This window comes from Bombus vancouverensis, chromosome 13, assembly GCF_051014615.1.
Source record: "Bombus vancouverensis nearcticus chromosome 13, iyBomVanc1_principal, whole genome shotgun sequence".
Classification (NCBI taxonomy): Eukaryota; Metazoa; Arthropoda; class Insecta; order Hymenoptera; family Apidae; genus Bombus; species Bombus vancouverensis.
In genome coordinates this window covers 4,232,048-4,244,993 of record NC_134923.1, presented here as the reverse complement: position 1 = coordinate 4,244,993, position 12,946 = coordinate 4,232,048, and the positions used below count along the sequence as shown (strand labels likewise).

General features: G+C 39.7%; 2 protein-coding genes across 2 annotated transcripts; both read left to right on the top strand.

Moving 5' to 3' along the window:
* The first annotated feature begins 5,908 nt into the window (after positions 1 to 5,908).
* Positions 5,909 to 8,679, top strand: LOC117162677 (uncharacterized). The gene is made up of 2 exons (XM_033344512.2): positions 5,909 to 6,842; positions 8,348 to 8,679. The coding sequence occupies exons 1-2, from the start codon at positions 5,909 to 5,911 to the stop codon at positions 8,677 to 8,679; spliced, it is 1,266 nt and encodes a 421-aa protein (XP_033200403.1).
* Positions 8,680 to 9,419: 740 nt separating this feature from the next.
* On the top strand, positions 9,420 to 12,560 carry LOC117162665 (uncharacterized). The gene is made up of 5 exons (XM_033344489.2): positions 9,420 to 9,547; positions 10,148 to 10,458; positions 10,636 to 10,876; positions 11,343 to 11,686; positions 12,110 to 12,560. Exons 1-5 carry the CDS (start codon positions 9,420 to 9,422, stop codon positions 12,418 to 12,420), a joined length of 1,335 nt encoding a protein of 444 aa, XP_033200380.2. The 3' UTR covers positions 12,421 to 12,560.
* The last annotated feature ends 386 nt before the right edge of the window (positions 12,561 to 12,946 follow it).

The window sequence follows — 12,946 nt, the reverse complement described above, 5'->3', positions numbered from 1 at the left end:
ATTCCATTTCCTGCCTTTTCCTCCATTTTCCCTTTCTCCTTACGCCAGCACTTTTATTATGCGGCCCCTATTAAACGAACAATTCATTACCATCCAGCAACCTTTTTATGTGCGTTATACAAAACTTCGTGAAATTTCATTATAATGAAACACGGCTATTGTGATTGTATTGAAAAAATGTGGAACCAGTCGAGAAGTGTATATATAGTGAGCTATAATACTTAGGACGGCATTACTTTGTCATAAATTGAACACGTATATAGGTCTAAAAATACTTTTGCTCATAGTTCTTTAGAACTATAGTTCTAATAATAAGGCCGGACGGCTTTATATACACGTATAGGGTAAAGTTATTCAAAAATGTTGACCTTGATAACATACTTTAAGTTCATCAAAATCAACGAGTTGCCTATTCCGAATAATTATCCCTTTTTCATAATTAATTCGCACAATTTCAAAAACCCCAAAAGCAAAACACTCAAAATACCTGCCTAAGAATCACAAACACGCAGCAACCTTCAGGAATTCTCGCAAAAACAAGCCGATAATCTGGAAGCTAGCGAGCTACGCGATACTCTTTACTCCTTACTTACCTCAACCCTATCAGGCTTACGTTGAACGTTTCCTCGGCGAGTCCATCAAGATTTCCCTCTCGACGACCGGGTCGCAACGGCGAAGATCTCAATCAATCCGTGACCGTGTCTCGAAAGACGCGCGCCGTACGCCCCCGCGGCCATCCGCGCCGCAAAATCGCCACCACGGAGGTGGATTGAGACGCGGTGGGGTGTGGCCGGACCCGGGATTAACCCCGTCTGACAGCCAATCATATCCAAGACAGCCCCACCACGGCTATATCCGTGACTGGAAGAACCGGCTGAAACTGTCGTCCTCGGCCTCCACCCCCTCTTCTAGCAACCCCCACCGCTAATTGCCCTGGCTTTAATATCACGCGTGGAATGAGAACTTGTGGAAGGGCGGAGAGGGATGATAAGGCAGCAGAATATGCCGAAGAGCAGCCGGGGAAACGGAGGCTGCGCCCGTTTTGTGTGCATCCTCTCTGTGACATCTACATCGAGCAGAGAAAAGAGGGTGGACAACGGCAAAGGGTGGAGAAAACGGGGTGCATAGGCGACGTACGCGTGCATATTTGCGGATTTTACGTGGTGCATTGCGATACACGGTAGGATTTCCGGGGCCAATTTGCCAATGGCCGGTTTGCTTTATTAATGATCCCGACGATGATCGAGGAGCCGATGCGTAACTGAGAGATTGATCGACGAGAACGGCCGAGTCTATTTTCACCGTCATTGCTCGATGATGTCCCGCATTTATGTGGTTGGTTCTGTAGAGTCATCGATTTCGACAGATTCGTTTTGCGAATTTCCGGCCTGAGATGTAAGGAGATTTATTTTGGAAATTTCGAGAAAGAACCTTACCTAAAGTTTCGAGTAATTTTTACCAATAAAAGTGAGTTTAAGGAATTGATGAATGTTATAAGGATCGTGAATAAAAAATAGGGAAGTTATAGGAATCTTTGAGAAATTTATATGAAATCTGCTTATTATCTTTACTAACTCACTCTCTGCATAACCAGAAACGTCTTGGGTGATATAGCTTTTCTGTAATGATCGACGTATAAAATGTCCAAATTCTCAAAGAAAGGATATGTTAACAATATTCGTATCATATATGAGTCACTGAGAAGCTACACTGATACTGCTGAACCTGACACTGAATCCTATTTCCTGAAAATTTCTTAATTCTGGTATTAACGATAAACATTTAATTGTCGAAACATCAATTGATTGACTTCAATGGAGTTGATCAATCGACTTCTGCTTTGTTCTCTCTCCCGGTCTTTCTAAATGGTTAGTTCTACGCTTCCAATAAATTCCAATCCAACTAATCCAAAACCAAAACCAATTCCACTAATCTGCCTTTTCATATAATTCCCTGTTTCCTCCAAACGCGCCCAAAAATGAGATTCCAAAACCTCCGAAGAAAGCACGAAGAATTTTGCTGAAAGAGCAGCTCCATAATCTCGAAGATGAAATCACTCGTTCATCCGAGCGTGTTCATTTTTCCCAGCTCGTGGAACGAGGACTAATTAAAGACGAAGGGAAATTTCGTCGGCGGCTCGAACGAGACTCGTTGGATCGTCGTCTTCGTCTTCTATATTGGCTCGTAAGGGTGGCTCTTATAAAGCGGAGCAATTATCCGGGTAAAATACTCTCCGAAATTTCCGTGATAAATTTCAGCCTGTAATAAGGGTGAGTCGCAAGTCATTTGGCCGGGCTCACGAAGAGGGTGGGTTATCGGTGCTTCAATAGAAATTCTTTCCAACCCCCACCGTCGCACCGCGTCGTCGTGGAAGCTCGCGCGCGCGCGCGCGCAACATCGTTTAATTTAAACATTTGTCGCTGATCTCATTCGATCTGTGTCTCCAGTTTCTTCCAGTCGAAAGCTAATAATTACCAGTTCTGAACATAGTGGAGACAGGGTAAGAACTTGCAAAAGGGTGAGTTTGCTAATATCGTTGCCTTGGTAAGTGGGTACGGATGCAAAAGTTGGGTTGTTGAGTTGTTATCGAAATTAAAATGTACAGTCGTGAAATTGTACAGCGATAGCGTTTAGGGTGTAACGGAGTAATTTTCCTACCCTTTGGTGAAGAAGTTAAGGATTTTACGATATTGTGCTTTGTAGAACAGTTCTGGGGAATTTGTATCTTATTCGTTAGATTTTACGCAATTCGACGAGAAATTAAGGAGCATCTCTGGTTAATGATATTTATTATTTATTGGAAAGTGGATTGATTGGGTTATAGGAAAAGTGAATTTGGATTAAGAATTGTGGAATAGAATAAATACTAATACTAGAAAACGTTTTGGAAATTTAATTTTGGGGATGGTTATGGTTTTGTTGTCTTTCGTTGGAGAAATTTAGAATGTTACAAAATTATACGCCATAACAGAGATTTAAGATTTAATGATAAGCATATAGAATTCCACAACGCAATTTTTAGAGATATAATTGATTCTATAAATTTCGTAGATTTTATTTGAGTTGAAGTATTCCTTAATAGAAATTCCTATTATTGATGGAAAAATAAATTAGATTTCAAGGAAGACGAAGAATCTTCCGATAGATGAAATTTACAAAATTATATGTATTTGAACTACCATGATCGACGTAATGTGTGAATTAGAAATGCTCTTAACGTTCAGTTTTATGGCGTTTCTTGAGCAACTCAAATGGGTGAACGCGAACTTAGCGTCATCGGGAAATATACGACGCAATTACGCGCGGATCTATTATTCGGTTTCTAAAATATGCAAGACACGGCCGAAGTAAATTTCGGATTTATCGCTCAATCTCAACTTCATAATGGCTCCGTGGAACTTTTCGTGGGGGCTGAACTCTTCGTCCATTAAAACGAGATTTATTATTCCGTTTGTAAAAAGCGTAACTTAAAAATCCTTAAATTGTTACGATATTGGCTAAATTATTGAAAAATTACAGAATATTTCGTGTCATGCTTAAGCTTGCAATTAATATGGGAATAATTTTCTTATATTTTATGCAACGAAAACCAGCCAATTTCAATGCTAATAGAACGTTACAATTTAACTATTACAGTAACCAATAATGCACTATCACTATGTTAGTAATATTCTGCTTCTATAAATGGAATATTTAAAATAATATCCCATAGTCGTAATTTTTTAATATTGTAATGTATCGTAATATTTATATTCATATATATGCCGAAATAAATAAATACCGAAAAATTGTACACTGAATGAAATTTTCTATAAAAGTAATGGTAATTAAAAATGACCATCCAGAAAACTTTTCGATTCCTTTGTCTGTCGTCGCCCACGTGATAGTTACTATTGTTAGGATTTCCTATATAATTGAATACTTAATTACACATGTGTGCTAATTATCAAACTATAATCTGACGTATCAGTAATTATGACATATTTGGCAACGAGGTAAAACGGAGGTAATAAAATAATGACGGAGAAGAGAAAAGTCAAGACGACATAAAACATTATCGTAATTAAGCTCTTGCTCTTGAACTTGAGCTCCTTAGAGGTTTTCCGAGGCACTGAAATTCCCGCATACCCGTCAACGTCTAATGAGGGGATTGCGGATGAAGATTCAGGCTGGAAAGGAGCAATTAGGAAAACCGTGTTTGCTCTAGCTCTTGAAGGATCTGCGCACAATAGCAACTTGATGATTTTCGATTATTCGCGAATAATATAACGACATTCTCAAATACAAATTTGATAGTAAAAATCTTTTGTTCGTTATTATATAGATCGTACAGTTTACAAAAACACGTTTTATAACAACGTGACGAACTACGTATTTAGCTACGTGTTTCTGTCGAGTAAAAATGAAAACGATGGAAACTTTCAGCGGAGAAATGATTTTTCAACCTAAGGTGACAAAATTTTTATAGAATTCGTTATTTATATTCACAGTTTTAAAATCGCAACGTTCACTTTTCTATCCCCTTGATTGAAAAATGAAAGAGAAAGAAACGAAAGACAGAAAAAATATAAATTTCGCGTTACCATACAACAAAGCCGCCTAACTAAAATCATCCTCACCGAAATCAACCGAGTGAATCCTTCAGCATCGTCGACTATCTCAATCCTGCTCGTTGGAGGCAAGAAAGATCACCGGGACAAAATTAAACGACCTCATCATCATTAGAACGCGACCACCTAATTACCGGGAACGTCTTAGACGCGGTGACATCGTCGACGAGCACAGACAATCGAGCTACCGAGTGGAAGACGCGAGACAGCCTCTCATCCCTACAAAACCACCCTCCTCACCATCCTGTACCCAGTTGTGTCTGTGTGACGACCAAGTCAGAGAGGATGAGACGGATCTCTGTACACGGGGGTGAAAGCTTATTAATGGGGAATGGTCGAGGGGAGGGGCGGGGGTAAAAGGCCTAGAACAGCAGCTAGAGGAAGAACGAGTGTACACGGGCCTTGAAAGCTGCTGCTCGAGCTTCTGCTGCTCGTGGCTGGATTGTTTGAGGTGGAGGGTGGAAAAAAAGTAACAGACTCCCGGCAAATAACCCCCACAATGTTCCCTGTAGGCGTGGTCTGGCTGTATGGTGATGGCAGCGTTCGGCCAATCAGAATTCCCCGAACAACCCCGCCGTAGGCTAGCCTGGTCGAATGAAAAAATATTGACCGTGGCGAGGGGGTATTCTGCGGTCCATTTGGGGGTTGCGGAGGTGAAACACAACGTCGGACTGATTGCCAGGAAAGTGGCGAACGGGGTGCAGGGGAGTTGGATACCGCCGGGTGAATACCCCCCTCGTCACGTACGGGATCATTAGCCGGATATCCTTAGTCCTGCTCGCCAACCCTCTCTGATAGCGGTGATCCTCGTGCCTGACATCATTATCCTGGGACGCCGTTCAGCGCCAGCGCGGTGAGACCATCCTTCGAGGCCATCCCTCGTATCGTTCCAGTTCGGTTCCTCGTGTTTTGCCCTTCTCTCCCGTGTGTTTGCCGATACCGTGTTTCGCCACCTAACTCGTATAGTCGGAATCGTTTGCACTGTGATGTTGGTGCGGCAAACACGGTTCTACGATCGAGTTGCATCTTCGTGACGTGATACTTCGACGACGTGGACGTGGTGACGGAAAAATTGTTCGGAAACTGCGGGACCGAGGTAGATTAAAAATCTGGCATTAACTTTTAGAAACATGGACGATTCGTGGTATGGTTCGCCGTAATATCTGTGTCAAAGAAAGATATTGTTTGACATCAAAGTAGTTGGACTTGGAAGATTGATTTGTTGATTTGTTGATTTGTTGGACTTCGAGTTTTGAGGTTGAAAAGTGAGTTTGCAAATAGGAATACTTTGGACGAGTATGGAGCCGAACGATCCGTCGGCAAGATTGACCGTCGAGGATTTGTCCGACTGCAGGAGCGAGAGCAGTCACTCGGAGAGCCAATTGAGAGCCTTCCAAGACTACGAACGCATCAAGGAACTGAACTTATCTGTGGACAAGTCAAAGGAAGATCCTGCGATTGAACCTAAAGACTTTCATCTAGGGTTGGAACCTGGTAGAACCTCTATTCGTTCGTCCTTCGACGAATTTGAAAATAGTAGCAGGAACCTTTCACTATCATTGAACAAAGGCAAGGATTTTGGTTACATTACCGGTAGTTTAAACGAGATGGCCTATCCCTTGGACAGATCTAGTGAAAATGACGAGTCTCTGGAAACGGCTAACCTGTGCAGGACCAAGAATCCGACGGCCAAGGATTTGCTGTTCAATCTTCGCGAGAACAGGCACAAAAATGCTCACGCAACGTTGTCTCTCGATAGGTACGGCAAGGATTTGAATTTTGCTGTGTCAGAGAAGGATATCAAGGACTTTGGATTGCTCAAGAATTACAGTCTGGATCGGATGAAGGAGTTTAATCTGTCGTTGGATAGGATGAGGGATAGCCACATTGGGAATTTTGCTCTGGAGAGACTTCGAGGGGGAGCTGGATTGCTGGAAAATCCACCGATATTAGAGCATAATGAGTTGAAAAGTATGCAGATGCAACCGAGGAACCAGGATTTGGAAGCTATCGCGTTGGAACGTATGAGAAGATCGCACTTGTTGGGAGCCGATCTCTCAGCACAAAATTTGTCCACGCAGATACCACATCCGCATTCTATCACGCAGATGCAGCACTCGCAGCAGCAACAGCAACAACAGGCTAAGTCGTTTACTATCGACGCAATTCTTGGTTTAAGGAATAATCCCAGGGAGAAACGAAGTCAGCAGCAACAGTACAGAAAGCATCAAGGTGTTTGAAATGACGTTTTTGATGGTTTTTTTAGATTGTTGCATGTTGCATGAATTTCATAACGGGAGAATCGTAGGAATTTTAAGTGAAATTATTGAATGAATTCTAGTCATTCGAAATTTGATTCTTCTATGCTCCTGATTTTTTTAAAGTTTTGAAATACAGAGATTTTCATTGAGTCGTGAAGCTCCAAATCTGATAGTTGAATTTTGATCATTTTATACAGTACAATAATCCGAATTTGTAGAGTGTAGAGTTGTAGTTTTAGATTCATCATAAAAATAAATCGTACATTATTTAATAATATATTAAAATTAATTGTCAAGGATATTGTCACACTACAACGCGTTTACTATATTTGTTATTTGTTTATATAATTAGAAATACAATTATTAACTATTTTTTAGCGCAGGTATATTATGAAAATTAATTAAAGTAATCAGAACTAAAGAATGATTCAATTATGTATGCAAATCTTCGGCAGATTATTATTAAAACAGCTTCTTGTAAATTAGTTCTATCAAACTTCAGGTGTATTTTCGCTAAAAACAAATGCAAATAGCGTGACGATAGCTGTGGTGAAAATCTTGCTGTCAATCGTGCTCATGATCTGCAAAATTCTCGTTAACCTGAGAAAGAATCGAGGAATATCACAAATTTTGATAATTTCTCAAGCAAATCGACATTGTAGCATCTCGAAACCTTTCCCATCGTATTACTAGGAAAATATCATCGTATTTTAAAAAGTATCTGTTTATCATATTGACAAATAGTATAAAATTCTCGGTAGTTAATAGATATTTAGCAATTATTATTCCATCATCCATCTTCCATCATCAAATATATATTTTTTCAATTTGACATTCTAATTTAAAATTAAATCAATAGATACAGATTACAAATTACCCATACTAATAAATTTTATAACAAACTTGAATTCGCCTATGGCATAGATGACAGATATTATAAAATATACATAGATTATCGTACAAGGAAAGTTTCATTGCATGAATACTTACATAATTACAATACTACATTTCTTTATGGTTAGAATATCACGAATAATAAACATAATCAGTGGCACAAAGTACAATATTTGAAAACAAACTATCCAAATTCGCATCCTTCTATTAATTACAAAGAATCCTAAACTAAACGATTTTAAAAATTCCAAAGCAAAACTTGCAATTCTCTGTTTTAAAATGTCCATAAAATTGCAGCTCCCGAATGTGTTAAAGAAAATAACATAAATTCAATTGCTAAAATTGAATTCAATCACCTCAGTTTCTAAATATAACGCGTATCGCTCTCCACATAAAAAAATTTAATCATCGGCCAGAAAAATATCACGAAGAAATTTTACCACCCTGAGTTGTGCTACTCTCAAAGAAGCGATCAGTCTATAAATATCACGCACCTGGCAATCGAAGAAAAGAAACAGAATTTTAAAAAAATCATATATTCAGAAGGAATTACTTTTCTCTACATAAAAAATCGAACCGTAGGTCAGGAAGGCGGGACGAAGAACGGCGGTTCAAGCTCGTGCTCCGGCGGCGGCGGTAAGCTGAAGAGGGTGCGTACGATCTTCACTGCGGAACAGCTGGAACGGTTGGAGGGAGAATTCGCGCGACAACAGTACATGGTCGGGCCGGAGAGGTTGTACCTGGCGCACGCACTCAGGCTGACCGAGGCCCAGGTGAAGGTGTGGTTCCAAAACCGACGCATCAAGTGGAGGAAACATCATCACGAGCAACAGAGCCAAAGGGTGCACGAGTTCCAACGGTCGCTGAACTCTTCGCTGGAACACGAGGACAGTAACGAGACCGACAAATGGTGAAAAGAGACCGCGTTCCTCGATCGAGAAGCACCACTCCGTTTCTTCGTTTCCCCCCTGCTTCTTCCGTTTTCCGATCTTAGAAATATTCGACTGCTCGCGTTCGAGGAGGGCTTGATCGACGGCCAAGGACGATTCTTTCGCGGCTTCGACGCGCTTTGACCATTTTTCAAAAGGATTCTACCGAATACGTTCGATCGTATTTCCAAATAAGTGTTCCTTCGTTTTCAACTCCCTCGGATGAGTCTCTGATTCTTGCGAAGACTTTGAGGTCGATCCTTTTGAGGTTAGATTGATTTCGTGTGGAACATGAAGAGAAAGGTTGCAGCAACGTAGAACGTTGATAGTCTCGTGGAGGAAGTTGTAGATCTTGAGGATATTAAACTGGAAATCAGATTCGTGCGGTTTTGAACGAAGGTTTAGCAAAGATAAACTCAATGTTACGATTGATGTAATCGGAGGAGGAAACGATTCGTTTACTTTTGAATATTGAGATCTTGGATGGATTGTCAATGAAGATTTTGAAGGATTCGTGAGCCTTGTTGGAAAGGAAGATAGGATTGATTGATTCATTTTACTGTTCGATCTTTGGTGTTGTATCGACACCATTACGCCATGAGGAAATAAAAGACACAATTTTTTAAACGAAATATGTAAATTATCGTCTAATAAGTGTAGAAGTGAAAGGATTACTGTTCCACGATTCTTTCCCGGACGCTGTGGACGAACGACGAAATTTAACGATGAAACAAGTAGAAAATTACAAGTCAAAATGCATCCATTCGCATCTTGACACGAGGGATCTCCCTGATTCGTGCTGGAGGCATACGCAGAAGAGGAGTCAGTCTTTTCCGATTAGTAAAATCAGCAAGTGAGTATTTGAACGTCTAATCAATTTTTCTTTGAGATTTCTAGGAAAATTTGGAAATGTAATTCTTCTAAGCCCCATCTTTAAAATTACACGTATTATTTAATAGAATACTACTAGTTTATAAAGAATATAAAAAATAGGGGAAATAGAAAAAGCATCGTAATTAAATAGTTAATAAAAATAAAACGTATCTTTTATATAAATGATTTATGCAAGATTTCTATGGTTTATGATATTCTTATGGTTTATATATTCTATGAACAACATATTCATTCAACGAGTTTCAAAGATTTCGCCTAACTCTGGGATACTATAATATTATAAAACTGCATTTCCCCTTTATTTTTATTTTAGCTATTCAAATATTCCAATCTTAACTCATTTAACCTTGAGTTTTATATTAATAAAGTGATGTCTTCTCTAATCTTTCGCTTACTTTTCATGGTTATAGTACAACAATATTCCATATTATATAGGATTAATGAAATTGTGTGTAGGTGCACTATTACACAGGGTCAAAGAATTCTATTCCTAAAACGATTTAAACATAACTTTCGCCAGAAGCTAGGAAAAACACTTTCTCATGGGAATCTTCTTAAGGAATCCGGAATCGACCACGAACTACTATTCCTCGTCGACTTCTTACAAGCCACAGAAGAGTCACGTATGTTCCAGTCTGACGTACCCGAAGAACACGTCGGTTCACAGTACCGACGCACCGCATATCCGGACTCATTCTAAACCCAACCGAGATAAACATTCCTCGAGTTATTCCTCGAAATTTTCATCGAAGGGGAAGACCCATTATGACGATGAGCTGGGAGATATCGACAAATTGAAATTTACCGACGAAGGATTAGGAAATCTTATAGAAGGCCATATAGTAGAAGACGTTGAAGAGGAACTTACAGGTTTATTTTATTTGAGTTTCAAATTCTTTAAGTTAAATTATATTTCTGTGTATTTGTAATCCGATACAAATAACATACTATAATTTTCGTGATGCTATGAAATACAACATATGGAAAGAGAGAGAGAGAGAGGGAAAGAGAGAGAGAGTTTATAAAACTTGGAATTTTTCGTGGCAGAGGACGATCGCGAAGTGCCAGCTGAATTCTTGGACAAGGATTACGAGGAACAAGAAGCGGACGATGAAATAGACGATGAGTCTGACGGGTCACCGCAGACTCATAGATCTCCGAGAGGAGGTAAAACAGAGGCATTGCTGAGACAACAGCGATGGGGAAGCGTAGAGCAGCAGCCAGATACGCGAAAACTTCGTTACCAGCAACATGTGGCTATGATACACAATCATCCTTCATCCCCCAGGTAAGATCGGAAATTCTTTGAAAATGTTTCAATCTTAAGGAGGTTGACACTTCCGTGTTATTTTACTTACTAATTTGGTAGCCTTTGATTCTTACAATCATCGTCTGTTTTCATCATTTTACATTACTTCCATAAACACACTTTGAAGTTTTAGTTGAAAACATCGTCTTCACACTATTCGAATAAATTTAGTACGTTTTTGAAGTATGCTACCAGATTTTAGAAGCATATTAATAATAATAAATTATATTTATATATACACAATTTAAATCCTGCACACATAACGATAAAATCAGACATTTTTCTAACAATAAATTCAAACCAATGGAAAAAGAATATCATTGTTAAGAATCAAACCATAGTGTTGAAATTATTTGATGAACGGGACTCGTTTCATTTATGAAGCAAGTTAAAGATCTTCGATTCGAAATGGAAGATCGTTATTTTGAAACGTAGTTCCGATTAGGTACTACCGCAACGTGGCTGAGCACGAAGTACCCGAGCCCTTATCAGAAGAAGACTTCGTCCGAACGTCGCTGAAAAGTCCGCCGAGACGGCAACCTGCGAACTATCGTCAATGGTCGTCATCGAGAAACGAACCTGATCGATACGACGACGCGACGACGTTGATCCATACGACTCGACGAGCCCGTACTAAACCGGATGTGGATCGGCTGATAGAGTCGGAGTTGAACAGAACGAAAAGGTGCAATCGTTGTGGTAACCTGTCGAGCAAAAAGAACGAACCGCCTCTGAAGAATAGCTGTAGATTCGACGATTGTGCGAATATTCCTATCAAGGGACCAATCGGTAAGATTCTGTATTTAACTCTGCTTTTTGATATTGTATCGTTATACTTTGGAATTTTGGGCATTGTATTTTGTATTTCATTATACCGTGTCATGGAATACATGGATCATACTGAAAGTTTTTGCGCATTTATACGAAATTTTAAAGTGAAAAATTGCACGGGAAAATATTTGACAGGTGAAATATTTTTCTGTAGAATCTGTACTTCTCAAATAATATTTTCAAAAATATGAATTTGCATAAAAATATACTGTCTAGTATATGCATAAATGGAACAATGTAAGATTTTGATTCTAATTAAACTTTGTAGTACTTACGTTAATGAACAGACATAGTAAATTATAAAATAGAAATGATAAAATACTCGTCTCAAGCAAGCCACAATTTCTTAACCGATTACCATTTCTTCTTTCAAATGTTCAGGCGACGAGTCCGAGAACCACGAGCAAACATTCTGCGGCCGCTGCAACGTGAGGTACAACTCCAAGGATCCCTGCGGTGCCACTGACATCCCGTCGCCCTTATACACCATGAAATCGCGCAGATCCCGCGAAGTAAAATCCCCAACTATCTACGAGGTGCCAGAGCAAAGCCAGGACAAGCTCTCGACCGACTATCCGCGATCCTTATCGAGATACCAAAGAAAACTTACGGACGCGTACACGGAAAAATTGAAACGGTCGTTGCACACTTCTCACGGTACTGCGCGTACATCTTTTCGACACGTCGAATAAAATCGTTTTTTTGACTCCTCGGGAGATCAAAGAAGAAGAACAACGAACCGAGAAGATTGTATAAGCGTTGGACTCGAGAAAAAAATATCGAATCGAATCGTGTGAAAAGAATTTAATCATTGAAGCAATCCCACGAACATTCTAGTAACATTTCAGGATCGAAAATCCTTTCCCTCGTTTCCATGCGATTCTCGCGACTATTTTCGTACAAGGAATTCGTCCCTGTATCGCTGTTTAAGGATGTGTGTGTCGAACAAGGTAGAAACAAAGTCCATTTCGTTGCAACTCATCAACGTGAGAGACTCGATCCACGAGAGCAACGGAAAGGCCATCGTAGAGCAAAGAATAAAAAAAAAAAAAGAAAAAAAAGAAAAGAATCGCTCCTATTCGATCGTTTCCCTTCTACTGGTTGTGTAATATATATTTTTGTAACTGTCCTCTCGGGTCTTGTAGATGTTACACTGTACGTATTGTCCGAGGCTAACGTTAGTTGCACGATGTACATACGCATTAGGTGAAATCGATT

Bases quoted from the DNA above. Each gene is read 5' to 3' on its own strand.
- LOC117162665 (XM_033344489.2), top strand. From the start codon at position 9,420: ATGAAACAAGTAGAAAATTACAAGTCAAAATGCATCCATTCGCATCTT. The intron at 10,459-10,635 runs GTTTATTTTATT...TTTTCGTGGCAG, and splicing joins CGTTGAAGAGGAACTTACAG to AGGACGATCGCGAAGTGCCA. The intron at 11,687-12,109 runs GTAAGATTCTGT...TCAAATGTTCAG, and splicing joins TCCTATCAAGGGACCAATCG to GCGACGAGTCCGAGAACCAC.
- LOC117162677 (XM_033344512.2), top strand. From the start codon at position 5,909: ATGGAGCCGAACGATCCGTCGGCAAGATTGACCGTCGAGGATTTGTCC. The intron at 6,843-8,347 runs GTGTTTGAAATG...ATCGAACCGTAG, and splicing joins ACAGTACAGAAAGCATCAAG to GTCAGGAAGGCGGGACGAAG.